This window comes from Tiliqua scincoides, chromosome 10 (genome assembly GCF_035046505.1).
Source record: "Tiliqua scincoides isolate rTilSci1 chromosome 10, rTilSci1.hap2, whole genome shotgun sequence".
Classification (NCBI taxonomy): domain Eukaryota; kingdom Metazoa; phylum Chordata; class Lepidosauria; order Squamata; family Scincidae; genus Tiliqua; species Tiliqua scincoides.
This window is the reverse complement of record NC_089830.1, coordinates 26799318-26816125: the sequence shown is the minus strand read 5'-3', so window position 1 is coordinate 26816125 and position 16808 is coordinate 26799318. Positions and strand designations below refer to the sequence as shown.

The window sequence follows — 16808 nt, the reverse complement described above, 5'->3', positions numbered from 1 at the left end:
TGTAGTGGACTGCCTTTTGACACTGCATTTAATTGACACCAAGCTTTTTGTCTGGAAGGCTGGTTTCACCGGTAGCATTTGCCTGTGACAAGAAATGGTTGAGAAATCCCTGTGGATCCTGGCCGCCATTTTTCTCTGTACACGTGGGCTGTCATTTGCCATGCAGGCTAGTAGAAGTAGCAGGAGGTCTGGTCTAGAGGGTAGAGCCTCCGTCTGCCTGAAGATAACATCTACAAGGTTGCCAGTTCGAGGCCACCGGCACCGTGCGACCTTGAAGCAGCTGACAAGCTGAAGCCGAGCAATTCCATCTGCTCTGAGCGTGGGAGGATGGAGGCCAGAATGTGAAACCAGATCAGAGTGAAACACCTGGACTGTTGTGGTTCTTGAAAGATAGAACCTTCTTTCAATTGTAAAAATCCCTATTTAGATAGGGATTTAGATAAAAGCCTGCCTATGTAAACCGACTTGAATATAGTCTTGAATAAAGACCAAGAAAGGCGGTATATAAATACCTGTTATTATTATGATGATTATTAGAAGTAACGTTTGTGCCATGACCTAGAGCAGTGTTTCTCAAAGTGTGCACCTAGGAGTCATAGGGCTCCCTGAGACCCCTTCAGGGGCTCCTCGAGCACACCATAAGAGGCCACCATCTTCTCAGTGCTGCATGCAGCTGCACTCTGGGGTTCCCCCAGACTACATTTAGAACTGTAAAGGGCTCCAGAGACAAAAAAAAGTTTGAGAACCACTGATCTAGAGGCCTAGATTTTCATAACTGAAGGGTGCTGCTTGGAAGAAACAACCTTTGCCTCTGGAAAAACCACTGCCTTAATCTTGGATTAATCTTGGATTCTGGTGGCCCGAAGTTGATGGTGCAGAAATAAGGGTGAGCACTCTGTATGTTCTCAAGAATCTTGTTGTCTTTGTCACCTTGGGGCTAGGGGCAAAATGGCCTAGGAGTGCCCTTGTGTGTGATGTTTAGAGGCAAAAATTCCCAGGTATGTCTGCTGTTGAAAGATCTTAGATAGCAGGTCTCTGGGGAAAAAAACTGTGACCCGAGTTGATCACTGCTAGCCTCTTCAGAATCAGCCAACGCAGCCTCTGTCTTTGGGCCCGTGAAACGCTGAAGCCTGGTCTGACTCTCATTTTCCAGGAAAGCACTAAGAAGCAAAGAGAGACGTGAAAAGCGGTTGGAGATGTGCAATGTGTGAGGCTTTGTGTTTGCAAATCAGCGGTGGACATTCAGGCCTGCAAGATGTCTGATCCCCTCCCTGTGGACAAAGAGGCTGGGTAAAGGCATCCTCTCAGAGTGGCAAGCAGGTGCCCGTTTTTAAAAACAAAAACCTGTCTTTGACTCATGTGGGTGGCGCTTCAAAAGCAACATTCAGGAGCCTTTGGTTTTCTCCCTGGCCCTGGGAATGAACGCAGTTGCAGCAGCCGGTGGCAGAGGGTTGGACAAGATGGTGCTTCCATTAACTGTTTTCCCTTCTCCTCTTGTGCAGTCCCCTGTGTGCACTAGTGAACGGAATGAGCGAGCGTCCCCTGACGCTTCTGGACAGGTTGTCTGTAACCAGAAGTGTTTGGGAGTTGCTTGATGTCCAACCAGAGGAAGCCACAAAATTACTCTTGACGCAACCATCCGGGGTAAGAGGCCAGCCAATTCTGCAGAAGCAGAGCAAGCTGGTGGATTGGGGTGGGGGGAAGGTTTGGGTGTTCCTTCCGGAACTTGAATGAATTATTTTGAAGTGGAGATGTGCAAATCTTTGACTGGGTTGTTCAGGTCAATCGAGAGGTATCTCTCTAGCCCCACCTTATTTTAATCACACTCATCTATTCACACCTTATTTTAATCACACTTTAGCCCTGCCCCTTCCCAGCTTTGGCCACACCCCTTATTTAAAGGTGCAAAGAGGCTGACATTCACCCTAGGTTAATCACCAAATCAGTAGGTAGATCTTGCTGATAGGACTCAAGGGACAAAATCCTTCTGGGGTCAGAGGAGCAAATGGTGCAAAAAGGTATTACCTTTTGGGAATAGAACAGTGAAAATAAAGCCCGTCGCATGTTCTCTCAGTGTGAACTGTTGGCCAGTCTTGGGATGGCTTGCCCAGGTTAAGCACCCAGGACCTGCAAATTTGCCAGAAATTTCCACGTGGTTCATCTTGCTTGCTAAAGGGGGAAGGAAGGAGAAAATTGGGTATGTGTTGTGTGTAACAGCTTCCTGACAGCAACTGCAAGCAATGCCCAAACTCTCTTCCTCTCCCCCCGTCCCTTTCTCTGTGACCAGACATTCATTGTCTCCAGCAATGGGGCTGGGGGTTCAGCTTCCAGGGCGCTGTTCCTCCGGACAGAGGAAGGTGGGAGTGATGCTGTCTGCTGTTTCCCCATTAAGGAGGATGGCACAGGTGAGTTGGTTTCTGTTACATAAGAACATAAGAACAGCCCCACTGGATCAGGCCAGAGGCCCATCTAGTCCAGCTTCCTGTATCTCACAGCGGCCCACCAAATGCCCCAGGGAGCACACCAGATAACAAGAGACCTCATCCTGGTGCCCTCCCCTACATCTGGCATCTGTTCCCCATGGAAGGTTTTACAGGCTCAAAGATGAGACCTACCCATAGCACAGAGAAAAGAGGTCTAATTAGAGCTAATTCAGAATGTCAGATGCAAGGGAGTGCCACTAGGAAGCAGGTCTCTTGTTGTCTTGTGTACTCCCTGTTGAAAACTTGGTCTCACACTCCCAGGGTTTTGGGTGCTCAGAGTTGTTGGTTCTGAACCCTAGAGCCCTCAAAGATCCCTGTTCGGTAGTACTGCCACCACCCTGTAAGAGCCAGTGCCTCAGTCCAGGGACACCGAGACCCTATAGGCTTAACTATATCCCTTGTAGGCACTGAGCACTTTCTTTATTTAAAGTCTCAGTCCTCAAGTTACTAGTCCACAATGAGGATTTTTGGTAGCTTGCTGAACGGCTAGGCAGGATTCTGAACCTTTGTCCCCAACAGACAATGAACCAACATGGTAAAAGGATTTTTACTTTATTAAGTACATAAGGTTACAAAAAGTTACAAAAGGCAGCAAATGCTAGAGGCATTAAAACTTCTAGGAAACATATCGGCATAAAACAATAAAGTTAACTGGCTAACTCTATTATTCTCTGTGCACCCACCACCTCTCTCCACCAAGAGACAAAAACCAACAGACCCTGTCTTCCAGAAGTGGGGCTGGATGCTCGCCCTCTCAGCTCTTCCCTCCCCCTGGAGATCTGCAGCTGCATTCCATCCTTGATGGGCGTCTTTCTGGCTGCCTAGGTGCTACATAATCACCTTCCATTGACTTGTAAATTCCTAGCAGCTAGGAAATGCAAGCCACTTCTGTGTTACTGTTTTAGCTTGGTTCAGGCCTTGCAATGCTACTAGGCCTAAACTGTACATATTCATGACACTCCCTGAGGCATCTGGTGGGCCACAGTGAGATACAGGAAGCTGGACTAGATGGGCCTTTGGCCTGACCCAGTGGGGCTGTTCTTATCCCACTTCCCAGAATGACTTCCTCTGCTGAAACAGTAGGCCTCACACCTCCTGTTTCAAAGACTGTCCTTGGTTTGTCCTATAGATGTTTTGCAACAGTATTTCCTTTCCCTTAAAAGAGGAAGAGGTTTAGAGCTTCTGTCTTGCTCATTGTGTGGGGAGTGTGGTGTCCTCCCACCGGCCTGTGGAATTTACTGTGAAGGGGCTGGACGTTGGCCCGTCAGCCCTCCCTGCTCCATTGTGGTAGCTCTTGACAGCTGCCTCCTCTGTGTATTTCTCCCTCTCTCAGCACTGCAGCAGCATCAGGTGAGGATATCTATCATTTCTCCAATGCCAATTTTCAGTGTTTGTCCTGCTTTTCTTGCAAGGAGCTCTGGAGAGTGCGCTGGATTCCTGCTGCCTGCCTCTTCGTGCCTGCAGCAACCCTGGGGAACAGGCTGAAGTAGCGTGACTACTTCAGGGTTGCCCGGCAAGCTTGAGGGAATTGGGGGTGGGCAAGGCACTGCCCCTTGCCCGGGAGCAGGGAGGGATGGTGTCGGAGTCCTGGGCTGGAGGCAGCCTTGAGGGTTCTTGGGTTCCCTGGACTGGGACAACTTAACAGCACATGATGTACTGGTACATGATTCTAGACTGCATCCACAGAAGTATAATACTGTGATCACAACAAGTGAAGGCACCACCGTAGTCAGACCCCATCAAGAATACAGTGTCCAGGTCTGGACACCTCGGTTTAAGAGGGATGCAGGCAAATTGGGTTCAGAGGAGGCCAACTGGGGGTGGGGGGGCCTCTCTTCTGATGCACTGAGCTGCCCTTCTCTTCCCCACAGCGGTTTGTCTTGAGCGTTCCCAACTGTGCTTCCGAGACCCCGTTGAACTGGTTGGCTTTCACGTTGTGAGCAGGTCAGTGGCCAGAAGGGCTTCCAATGTGGTGGTTGGGGGGGGGAAGCTCCTGGGGGGGATGTTCAGTCCATCCTTTCCACCATTTGGAATCATGGATCTTCTGACAGTGGGATGGGTGGGGACCCAGCTTCCTTCAAGCACTGGCAGGTCTTCGCACAAGATCCCCAGAGATGGCGCATTCCCCAGCCTTCTAACCACCTCCCCAGACTGACCCATGGGCCAGTTTGAGCAACGGGTGCCTTGGTGTCTGTTCTGGCGGGCGGCTCAGGCCGCATGCTGGGAGTTATTTTTGGATTCAGAGGCAGACATATGCTCAGTCCAGGGTCAGATGCAAAAGTATACTTTATTGCCTCTAAGTTAAAACAAAGCATATCGAGCAGAGCAAAGCTTGCAGAGTGTTTCAGGTGGGCTTGTGGACCGCCATGGCGTCAGGCTGTTTGTAGCTCAGATTCTTAGGAAGAGACAGCCTGTGAGAAAGCTGACAGTTCCCCAAGAATGGGTACGGACGACACAGGCCGGCCGGCTGGAAAGATGGTTGTCAGTCAGTACACTGCCCGCGGCCTGCAATCCTTCCCTTTGACCTGTTATCTGACCAGCCCCCTTGGCTGCCCCACTCACGCCTGTGCTGGCCCTGCCTTTTCTTCCAGGGACATCCTGCCCTGCCCGCTGAGGATCCCAGATGCCTTTCGACTTCCTCGCAAGCCAGGACTAGATGCAGTTGTTGCACTGGGCATGAGTGAGTGACGTTATCGGGGCAGATTTGGGGAAAGAGGGTGGCTTCTGGCACGTTTACTTTGCTGCCCCCTCTCAGCTCGTATTCCCGTTGCTGAGCTTTGCTGGAAAACTGGGCCACTGCCTTTGAGGGGAGGTGCAGGCAGGCACCACTCCCAGCCAGTCTCACGTTCTTCCCCTTGTCGTCTTAACCTCATTGAGTAGATGTTCCCGTCATCAACCCCCAGGCTCCACCCACCCACTTCTTCAGCCGCACCTCTTGGGGATGCGGGGGAAATTCTGGGTTTCCCATCTCTGTTTTTGCAAGCTGGGAAACTGCAGTGGTGGCATTTCAGCCTGACACACAGCTGTCACGGAACCCCCCCCCCCCCAAAAAAAAAAAAAAAAAAAACACAAAAAAACCGGGAGGCAGCCTGTATTTATAACAAGCCTTCCAGCACCTGGTGCAGTAGGACTTGGAAGCTTCACTGTAGTTGTAGCCTCTCCCAGCGAGGGTTTTCAGCTCTGATCAAACCTACTGGCGGTCCTAGGGTGTTCTGGGACAGTTGGCTTCCCTACCACCTACTCCTGCATGGACAAAACCACAACTAAATCAAAACGAAAAGTGAAACTAACGTATGTGTTCCAAAAATTTGCACAGTTCAGCCAGGAAACCCCCAAATTCACAACTGCCCACCACAGATAGTCCTTGCCATCAAACGGAACTTCTCGTTTTCCTCCCATTCCTCTTTACTGCACTGTCAGAGTTCTGGACAATGCTCGTTCCACCTGGCAGTGAGCTGACTCCCACCGAAGCAGAGCAGGAGAGTGTGGGCTTGAACGGAGACCCTGCGGAACCAGAACGGCCGGCCTGCTCAATCCGGGTGACCTCAGAGGACGGGGCCCTGTGCGTCATCAACCCGCTGTTCCTCTCGGTGCACAGCGACGAGAGTTGGCTGGATTTCACCCCGGCCTTGTGCCGCTCCAGTAGCACGCGGGGGACCCTGAAGGCTTGGAATGGACTGGGAAGGTCTCAGACATCTGACTCGGCAGGTGCAGCGTCCAGCAAGGGGAAGTGTCCCACCCAGGAGTGTCTGAACCACCCAAGGCCTCAGGAGGAGGAGGAGGAGAAAGGTAAGAAGCAGCCTCTTTGTGGGGACCAGCCACAGTAGTGGCACAGCAGTGCACTGATCTTTGTGAGACTGCAACTGAAAGCCCCCTAAAAACGATGGTCAGTGCAATTTTTCACCATGTAGCTATTGACCGAGGCCTGTTGCTTGGAGCCTACGACTTCTGCTGTACCCACTGTGCTGCTTCCAGCTCAGATCCAGCATGCTGGTTCTTGCCTTCTGAAGCCCCAAACGGCCTCGGACTGGCTGAAGGCCTGCCTCTTCCTGGGTGAACTTGCCAGCGCACCAGGGTCACTGGGGGAGGTCTGTCTTCCCTTTGTCCTGTCACACTATGTTTGCATTCTTGTGGTGTGCTGAGAAGTCACAGTGCTGAGGAAGTGGCCCTTCTGCAGTGGTGCCTGGAGGAGAACTTTGCTGACCAGCCAGCAGAATTGTTTTCCGTCCAAAGCTGGATAACCTGTCAGCTCCAGTTTCCAGCCCGCCTTGGGGACTGGTATCTTCAAGTTCCATAGCTGAATAGGGCCGCAGATGAAGCCCAGAGAGCATCACATCCCAGTTTTACTGTGAACGTGTTATGGTGACCCCTGGGTGCAAAACCATCAATCATCCCAGTGGGCCTCAAGTTCTTGATCTGTAAAATGGGAACAATGATTCCTGAAATGATTGCTGGGATGTGTGAGACGGACAGGAACTGTGATGCGGTGTGAGTGTTAACAGGGCAGTACAAAACCCCCAAGCCTAATTAAATGGGAAAGTAAGAATGGCCGCGAATCTACCCAGCCTGTCATTTTGTTTTCTCGCCAGGTGACTCTGTGCCCTTCTCTGCCTCCCTGAGAAGGAGGAGCTTCTGTTGCAGCCTGGCCTGGAAGAGCTCTGAACATACCTCGGAGGAGACACCCCCGTCCCCTGAAACGAAGGAGGTCAGGTCCCCACACCGTGTGTCCTGGATTGAAGGCATCCCGGCGACAGCCCCTCTCTGCTGGTCCCTGAAGAAGTCCAGCTCGGAGTCTTCCCTGCTCAGCGAGCCCATGGTGCTCCCCCTCATCCCAGAGCTGGACTCGCTCTCAGTCAGCAGTGTGGAGGATGAGGGCGACGGCCTCTCTCTCACCTCCGCCACCACTTTGCAGAAAAAGCGGCGCCCCTCCTCGGCCGCCCTGCCCTACAAAGTGCTGCATCGCCTCTCGGCCGTGGGCAGCGCTCTCAGTGGGCTTCTCTCGACCGAGCGCCGCATCTCCAACCGCGTGCAGGAGCTGGCCCAGGAGCCGACCTCCTACCTCGGGGGCCTAGTGCAGAGCTTCGTGGGACACATCCTGCGAGGGGCCGGGGTTCGGCACCCCACCAGCACAGACATGCTGCAGGAGATCCGGCAGATGCTCAGTAGCCTCAAGGGCTACCTGTGCGAGAGCTCGGAGCTGCGTGCGGTCGCGGATCACAACGAGGCTGAGGATTTGGACTTGGGTATGGAGGGGTGCTTGGTGGCGGAGGGTCTCAAGTCCTCCGTTTTCGGGGTGCCTCTAGGAGTGGTGGGTGGGCCTTGTGGGAATTGGCCCTTTTCCACCTCACCTGTTGGGTGCCTGCCAGGCCATGCAGCTTGGCTCTCTCTTCCTTTCAAAGGGGTGGCTGGTGATGAGTCTTGTCCCACGTACCTGGTGGTTCAGGTAACACTGGACTGCAGCGCTGCCTGCACTGTGCTTTTAATTCTTATTCAGTGGGGCCTCGTAGCTCAGCCATCAGTGTTTTCTGGAGGGTGATAGTCAAAATCCAGCTAGTTTTTCATGTGAGATGGGCATGCATTGGGGAAAAAAACCAGGAAGAGGCCTGTTGGGTCAGAACTGAAGGTCATCTAGTCCAGCATCCTATTATCAACATTTGTTCTGATAATTCTGGGATGTTTCTGAGCAGGGTGTAGAAAATCTTCTGTTGTTTTCCTTGGTCACCAGGGACTGGTAGAATGCTCCTGAGTCTATATATATTGGCAACCTTCAGTCTCGAAAGACTCTGGTATCGCGCTCTGAAAGGTGGTTCTGGCACAGCATCTAGTGTGGCTGAAAAGGCCAATCCGGGCCTCCAAGCAGGCCGCTCAGAGGCCAGGGTTTCCCACTTGTTGAGGTCCATTCCTATGGCCTTGTTGAGGTCCATTTCTATTGAGATCCTGAGTCTGGAGGGTCCATTTTAGCAGTCCCGGTCAATAGAATAGAATAGAAAATTTATTTGTCATTGTACCCGTGTACACAAGTACAACGAAATTAGGTGCTTTTGCAAGGTAAAACAAGACAAGACCAAAACAAAACAACAATACAACAAGGTCAGGCAGACTACATATACAATCACCACATTGCTAAAACTCTGTTCAACATATCACTGTGCCCCCGCATTTAATCTAGACGCTGCGTTGGGATAGAAACTGTTCTTTAATCTACTCGTTCTTGTTGTTATCACCCTATATCTTCTTCCTTGGCTATGCTAAGGAAGCTATGCTTCCTTAGCCAATAGCTATGGATGGGCCTTCCTGTTTGGTCCCTGCCCAGGTAATTTGTCAGCCTGGTTTCCAATCTAGGGTAACGGCAAAGCCAAGAATCTACCTCTTGCTCCCCTCCCCACCACCCAAGAGGTGGATAGTGCTGAGCTACTGAGCCTGCTCTGTACAAACCTGTTATAAATGTCTCTTATTTTATCTCCGAGGAGCTGAAAATACCTCTGTGGTTTTCACTCGGGGCTGTGGCGGGCTTGCTACAGCATCCGCTCACGTACAGGCAGAAGCCTCACGCTTAGGAAACCAGCGGCTTCTGTGTGGTTGGGGCGCCAGTGCAGCCAGCAGGGTTGATGGTGGAGACCGTTGGAGGAAGGCGGAGGAAAGCAACGTGTGACGGGGAGCCATATCAGCTTCCTTAGATAGAGTGTTTAGATTCTCCGGGGTGCTTTGGGCAACTGTCTTGTCCCCCTCCTGGGATTTCCATGCAGAATTGAGAGCCTGGCAAAAAAAATCCACAGATTTCTCATCCTGAGAGTGGTGTCAGTCTAGCAGAGCGATAATCACATTCTTCTGAGTTTGAATCCCTGCTCAGCCGTAAAGCTCACTGTGTAATTTTGGGGCCGGTTGTTTTCTTTCCTCCCAACCTACCTTGCAGGGTTGTTTTGAACATACTGCAGGAGTGGGGGAAATCATGTATGCATCCTGAGCTTCTTGGAGGAAGGGCAAAATGAAAATATAAAAACTAATGACGACATTTGAAAACCGCTGTTGGACAAATTTATGTGATCAGTTACTCTCTGATGACTATCTTGTAAGACAACAAGTTAGCTGAACAGGATTTTCAGCAGTTGTAGGGATTTGGTACCATGCCAGGCTTCCCCTCCCCCCAGTTTATTAATTATGCAAAATAGGAGGGTATATGCAAATGAGCTGGGCTTGCACAAATTCATACAGAGAGCAGAATCCTGCGTTCCAGGTGCAGAATTCTATGAGAGAACGAGTTTGAAGCTCCACACATGCAGATTTTTGAAGGATTTGAGGGCAGGAATGCTGCAGCTGGTTTCTTTGCCAGGTATTGGAGTCCAGGAAGCTGCCTCAAATGGTCTTGTTTTTATCCAGTTGGTGGGGACTTTGGCAGCTCCAGGGAAGAAATGTTGGCCCTTTGGTCTGGAGTTCCACGCTGTGTTGATCAAGATTGCGTCCTCGCCTCATCCCCTCCAGGTTCTGTGGTGGAGACTGCCCTCTACAAGTGCATGCTGAAGCCGCTCCGGGACGCCATTTACGCCCAACTGCTGGAGTTCCGCACCCGCGACGGGACCATCGGCAGGCTGTGTGAGCACCAGGCCACCATGAAGCAGCAGAGTTTGGGGGAGCTGGGGGTGACGGCCAGAGTGCCTGATGGGGCCGGCCTGGAGCGCATCCGGACCAAGCTGAATCTCCTGCATCACTCTTACTCGCCCAAGAAGAAGGAGGTAGAGATGCTGAAGGTCTGCAAGATGCTCTACGAAGCCATGAACCAGTCTGCTGGCAGGACAGGTACAGAGGCTGACTCCCTTGCCAGGGTGGCTTAAGAGGATGGGGAGTAACATATATATTCAGCAGGCCCATGGCATCTGCAGGGGATATGTTCCAGGACCCCAAGTGGATACCAAAATCTGTGGATGCTGGAATCCATGGGGAGTGGGGAGCACAGTGCTGTAATTTACCTGGAGGCTGTGCCTGACCTGGCCTCCTCAGAACCCCTCCCGGATGCAACTGGAAGCCACTGGCATGAACTGGAAGTGGAACGTGCAGTTTCTTTCAGTTGAATGATAGACTTAGTTCGGGTCAGCTATGGGAACTAGGGGGTTGTGTCAGAAAACCGAATGGAAGCACCGAGTTTTGAAGCAGAGGTGTTTTAAAATGTATTTATTGATTTTAATGGTCTTTATATTGAAAAAAGCCAAAAACCATCGATGTGAGATCATTCTTGGCTGGATTTTGCCATTCTGAATTTTTCCATTCATTGAAAGCCTGAGCAAATGCAAAGGATTTAATTCTGTGCCTAGAGCTCAGCGGAGAATGTGTCAGGTGGACCTTTCTGGGGGAGACCGTCCCATCAGCTGGAGCATCACCACCAAGAAGGCCTGTCCCCCAGAGAGAGCTCCTCAAGGAGCTCTAAGGAGCTGTCTCTATCATGATGTCTCTATCATGATGTCAGATGTCAGATGAAATGTTGGTTTATGTTTGCCTTGGAGCCCTGGTTTCTGGTCCCTTCTTCCTTGGTAAGCTTCAAGAATCAAAAGATCAGAATCACATACCCTTATTGCTGTCTGTGAGCTACCAGATACTGCTTTGTTTCCCAATCATAATATTTCTCCTCTCTGTTTTTGGTAGAGCCATTCGGTGCGGACGACTTCTTGCCGGTTCTGACCTACACGCTGGTGAACTGTGACATTGTCTCTGTGCAGTTGGATGTGGAATACATGATGGAGCTGATGGATCCTGGCCAGCTGCAGGGAGAAGGTGGGAGGCTGTGTGTGGTCCAGCTCATGTCAGTTTCCTCTGTCTTTTGTGTTCCCTACAATGATTCGGGTTTTTGCTGAGGTTCAGGTGTCTGTATAAAGGGTGCAGTTAGTATTTTGAGACCAGGGGTTCCCTAGGATACAAGGAGTACAGAGACCCAAGGTGGGTGGAACAGACATTTGGGTTCATAAGGCATTATGTTTATGCTGTATCTTGCTTCTGCATTGCAAGCACAGAAGTTAAACGAATGGTGCTGATTTGACCCAGAGGGCATTAAGAGGTCTATTTCTTGGCCAGTTGGTGGGGCTGGTTTTCTGTTATATTGTAGTTGATAGAGTCAATTCTCTTTCTGGAAGACCCAGTGGATCCTATGGGATCAGTGGGGTTAGGGGGAGAGGTAGCTAACCTGGTCAGAAGTGCCAACAGTGGATAGCTTCAGAATGGCCGCCACGGATAGCTTGAGGATGGCTATAGATGCAGTGAATATCTTCAAAATGGCCATGGGTAGAATGGCTGCCACAGATATAGAATGGCCACCACAGCTTCAGGATGGGTACAGATGCTGCAGATCACCTTGGAGTGGCTGCAGAACAGGCAGAGGATGGTGCAACTTGAGTAACACTCATGTTCCCCGTGGATAAGTGAATCCGTGGGAACGGAGTGCACAGATAGTGAGAACTGAAAACCATGACCAAAGTTCTTGCTTTGTGATTTACTCGGGGTCGGAGTAAATCCAACTTTCCAGCACTGGTGCAGCAGCAATGCAGCCCCAGTGTAAAGGAACAAACATTTCCTTACCTTGAGGAGGCCTCTGTGACTGTCTCCCCACTGTAGGATGCAGCACACACTCCATTGGCACTGGGAAATTGGATAGGACTGGGCCCAAGTCAGCTGTGCATGGAACCCAGTCCTCTGTCAGATTTGGCCCTCTCAGCACCCAGAATGTTCTTCCGCTTGTGCTCTCTATCATGATGTCTGTATTTCCTCCCTTCCCCTTGCTCAACCCTGCAGGCGGTTATTACCTCACGACATGGTTTGGGGCCCTCTACCATATTGCCAACTTCCAGCCAGCTGCCATGATGACAAGGCAGATCAGCATCGAGGCCCAGCACTCCATTCACCAGTGGCATCGCCGCCGGACCATCCACCACCACCACCATCACCAGCAGGTTGCCCGAAGCCATTCACAGGTACTGCAGTGATGGGGGGGCAGCAGAAGAAGTTAAGAGCAAAGGATTCTGGGAGCCGGGATAAAAACGGTCTGGGACATTACGATGTCTTGGAGAGAAAATCAAAATGGCAGCCTCTGTGGTAGTGAAAAAATAGAGTTGGCTGCCATTTTTTGTTCAGTGCCCCATAATCAGCTGCCTGCGGTAGGCTCTCTTGTACTGCCTTATGTTAGATCTTGAGAGGATGACTCCCACCCCAATACCCTTGTTGGGCTAAACCCACTCTTTCCATCTCCTCAGAACATCCTCTATGTCTCCTTCCTCGAACCCTTCAGCGATCAGAAGACCATCTCCATCCGTCCGGACACGACCGCAGCGTCAGTCTGTGCAGCCTGCGCCAAGAAGTACGGCATCTCCAATCCTGAGGCCTATGGTCTCTTCCTGGTGTCCGGCGACTCCTCTCAGCTTCTGGCCGCAGACAGCTGTCCTCAGAGGCTCCGCTCGGATATTTTCCAATCCCAGGGGGCTCCTGCGAGTTTCGTTTATAAGACCCTAGAAGGGCCACTGCCTGCCACTGACCCTGCTTCTCTCCAGAACCCCGATAGCTGGACTGAAGCCCCAAAGCCTCCCAGAAATGTGGACACAGGGCATTTGGAGGCAGACTGAACTTTCTGGAAATATCCTTTTTTGTTCTGGAGGGTTGCCTGGTATTCCGGGCTTCTCTTGGTTTTGACAGAAGTTTCTAAAAAAAAAAAAAGATTTGGGAATAAATTGGCAGGTCTGGAAGAGTCTTGCAGAGAAGATTTGGCGGTGAAACGGTGATGGGGAAGTTGTTGGGCTGACGGTCCCTCACTCAGTAGTGTGTAAGCAAGTGGAACACCTGGCCTGGTGACTGTACTGGCACCAGGTTTTGGAGGGCCCTGGGAAGGCCAGCAATGAACGTAAGAACATAAGAACAGCCCCACTGGATCAGGCCATAGGCCCATCTAGTCCAGCTTCCTGTATCTCACAGCGGCCCACCAAATGCCCCAGGGAGCACACCAGATAACAAGAGACCTGCAAGGCTTCCTGGGAATTGTAGTCAAGAACATAAGAACAGCCCCACTGGATCAGGCCACAGACCCATCTAGTCCAGCTTCCTGTATCTCACAGCGGCCCACCAAATGCCCCAGGGAGCACACCAGACAACAAGAGACCTCATCCTGGTGCCCTCCCTTGCATCTGGCCTTCTGACATAACCCATTTCTAAAATCAGGAGGTTGCACATACACATCCTGGCTAGTACCCTGTAATGGATTTTTCCTCCAGAAACTTGTCCAATCCCCTTTTAAAGGCGTCCAGGCCAGACGCCGTCACCACATCCTGTGGCAAGGAGTTCCACAGACCAACCACACGCTGAGTAAAGAAATATTTTCTTTATTTCTGGGCATCCACTGCCTGCCCCTTGATGGTGTGGTGGGTGCTCCCACTGCTTCTGATTCTGAGGGTTTGGGGATCAGCATGGCAAGGTGGCCCTGTGTTGGACACAGACTCTTGGCTATTGCCAGGCTTGACCAGCCTCTGACGTTGCCCCCCAGTGCCTGGTAGTGTTGTCCCTACTGTTCCCTTCTCTGTCGCTTAAACCATGATGGGGCTCCCTGCTGACTTGCAGGGCACCCAGCTGAGTTTCACCAGATTCCCTGCAGTCCACCAATATGCATTAGATTTGCGGAATGAAGTTGCATGCTCAATTCAGGCCGAACTCGTTTGAGTTAAGTACGTGCTCCACACTTGGGAACATCTTTATGGCTTTGCTGCATCAGACCACGTCAGCTAGAAGGTCCATATCCCACCTCGGCAGCCTAGAAGCCCGTGGCAAGGGAGGACCCACTGGAAATTGGCCTGCAGTCTCCCAGTGGGCCGTAGACCACTACCTTCTCATTTTGGCTTGAACCAGTTGAGAATCTGTGGCAGCCTGGGGGAGCCTGGGCTGTGTCCCCCTTGGGAGTTGGAATGCTCTGGACTGGGCTCCTAGACCCTAGACCACGTTTGGAGGGTTGGTTTTGGATGTCCTTGTGCAACCACAGGGTTTTGTACCCAGTGCAACACCCCATCCTCTAAGAGAACCTTGTTTTGTGTTTTCTTTTGATACATCTTTGTTCCCGAGTACATTTTTAGCTCATAGAGTCATCAGAGCTCAATTTTGAAAATGTACCTGAAATCTAGACAGGAACTGAGCAAGACTTCAGCCTGTCACACAGGATGTGGCTGAAGTGCTCTCTCCCTCCCTCCCTCCCCTGCACACTACTATGGCCAGCGGAATAAATTCTGCAAAGTTAAAGCGATATATTTGAATATATGGCATCGTTCGTTCAGGTCATTTTGCTTTCCCATTCAGAATTTGGTCACATTTTCCCCCCATAAGGAAGATGATCCAGATTGCTAGCCTTGCCTCCAACAAGCCCTCCACACCACTGCTGGCCAGGGGCTGAGTACCCTACAGTTGTTTAGTAGTCCCAAGGGTGCAAGTCCACCCATCTCTGGCTAATACCTCCTCATGCTGTTTGCCTCCAGGTCAGAGAGTTTAGCAAAATTGGAAGGAAGCAGTGGCTTGGGCGTGCCTCTTGAACCTGGAGCCTTCCTGGAGGGCTTGCCCTGCCCTTTCCCTCCTTTTGCAGGCAGCTTCCTACACGTTATTTAAGTGTGGTTTGGATCAGAGCTATTGTGTTCCTACAAACTGCTTAGATGAATTGATTAAAAGACTTCCCTTGATTAGTCAGGCAGTTGGTTAATATGTATTATTGTCAATGCAAGTTGGCGCTGCTGTTTTCAAAAGGCTGCAGAGGCCACAGTGAGATGGCTAAAAGGGGGTGGAGCTTGTGGGCCTCCTCGCTACCTGTTCTCCCGTAGTCCAAGCACTGGGGGAGAGCCAGGTGGCCACACAAGAGCAGGTGAAGGTGAGGACAGGATCGCGAGGACAGGCAAGGCCAAAGAAAACAATTTGTTAAATGCAACTAGGGAGGATGTTCCAGTGCAAGATTCAGGAGTGGCACTGAGAGGGAAGAAGGAGGCAGAAGCAACAAGCAGCAGATCCACCCATTCTGACTCTAAATGTGCCCTCTCCACACTTGCCCATCTCCCAGAGATGTTCGTTTGTTGCCTGTGCAACTCTGTGGCAAGCCCGGTTTCCTCCAGCAGAGAGCAGCGCTCACCTTCCATTGCAGACACCCAGCCCTTTAATGCCCCCAGTCACCAGCAGGTGAGGTAGATGCTAGGAAATCTACACGGGTCCTGATTCTGATTGAGTGCTTTCAGTCCAGTTAATGTCTGGCTTTTCAGGTTGATAGTTTGGAAGGAGGGAGGGAAAGAAAGGGGTTGGCCATGACCTTCAACCCACATAAAGTTCTGTTCCCACAGAGGTCCCCTTTTCCACCCTTCCTTTTGGCTCACTCTAGGCCAGGGGTGCCCAAACCCCGGCCCTGGAGCCACTTGTGGCCCTCGAGGCCTCTCAATGTGGCCCTCAGGGAGCCCCCAGTCTCCAATGAGCCTCTGGCCCTCCAGAGATTTGTTGGAGCCCACACTGGCCCGACACAACTGCTCTCAATGTGAGCTGTGAGATTTGACCTCTTGCATGAGCTGTGGGATGAGGGCTTCTTCCACTGCTTGCTGTCTCACGTCTGCGATGCAGTAGCGGCAGCAAAGGAAAGGCCAGCCTTGCTTTGTGCAAGGCCTTTTATAGGCCTTGAACTATTGCAAGACCTTCATTCATTCATATAATTTCATCTTCAATATATTCATTTATGTAAACTTATGTAAATTTATTCCAATTTTAAATGTAAATTAATTCTTTTTTTTCCCCGGCCCCCTGACACACTGTCAGAGAGACAATGTGGCCCTCCTGCCAAAAACTTTGGACACCCCTGCTCTAGGCTAACAAATGGGGCTTGCCTGTTTGGGGGACCAGTTTTGCCCCAGGGGCCTTCCTCAATACTGGCTCAAAGGTGACCCCCCCCCCCCGGCAGCTGAGATGGCTGGGACTGCCAGGACTAACACTGACAGTGGACAGAGCAGGGTGGAGTTGGACTGGGGCAATTTCTGGGAGTGGATTGCATCCGAAAGAGTTGCTCACTTAACATTAAGGCCTTGATATCCAGTTCCTCAGACACAGGTGCCCACAAGACATCATGTTTGGGCCTGAAGGTCTGGCAAGGGGGCACCTGGGAAGACTGGGGGCAGCCAGAGAGGTTTCTTGACATGCCCCATCTCTAGGATATGAAGGGAACCTTGCTCTGGAGGGGGCCGCTCCAGCATCCTGGCCCCAGCCCTCTTGGAAGCCAAGGTCTTGTAGCACATTTAGTAACCTGCAGAAGTGTGACCCACTGAGCCAGGGTAGGGAGAAGCTCTGAGCATGGGA

General features: G+C 51.3%; 1 protein-coding gene across 1 annotated transcript; it reads left to right on the top strand.

The window, feature by feature from the left end:
* Positions 1-1231: 1231 nt before the first annotated feature.
* On the top strand, positions 1232-13350 carry RINL (Ras and Rab interactor like). The gene is made up of 11 exons (XM_066638499.1): positions 1232-1290; positions 1503-1644; positions 2288-2405; positions 4355-4427; positions 5075-5163; positions 5904-6272; positions 7073-7726; positions 9963-10277; positions 11118-11246; positions 12258-12436; positions 12716-13350. The coding sequence occupies exons 1-11, from the start codon at positions 1256-1258 to the stop codon at positions 13079-13081; spliced, it is 2469 nt and encodes an 822-aa protein (XP_066494596.1). The 5' UTR covers positions 1232-1255; the 3' UTR covers positions 13082-13350.
* Positions 13351-16808: the final 3458 nt, after the last annotated feature.

Coding starts and splice junctions, on each gene's coding strand:
- RINL (XM_066638499.1), top strand. CDS start 1,256: ATGTCTGATCCCCTCCCTGTGGACAAAGAGGCTGG. Junction 1,645..2,287: donor TCTTGACGCAACCATCCGGG/GTAAGAGGCCAG, acceptor CTCTGTGACCAG/ACATTCATTGTCTCCAGCAA. Junction 4,428..5,074: donor GGCTTTCACGTTGTGAGCAG/GTCAGTGGCCAG, acceptor CTTTTCTTCCAG/GGACATCCTGCCCTGCCCGC.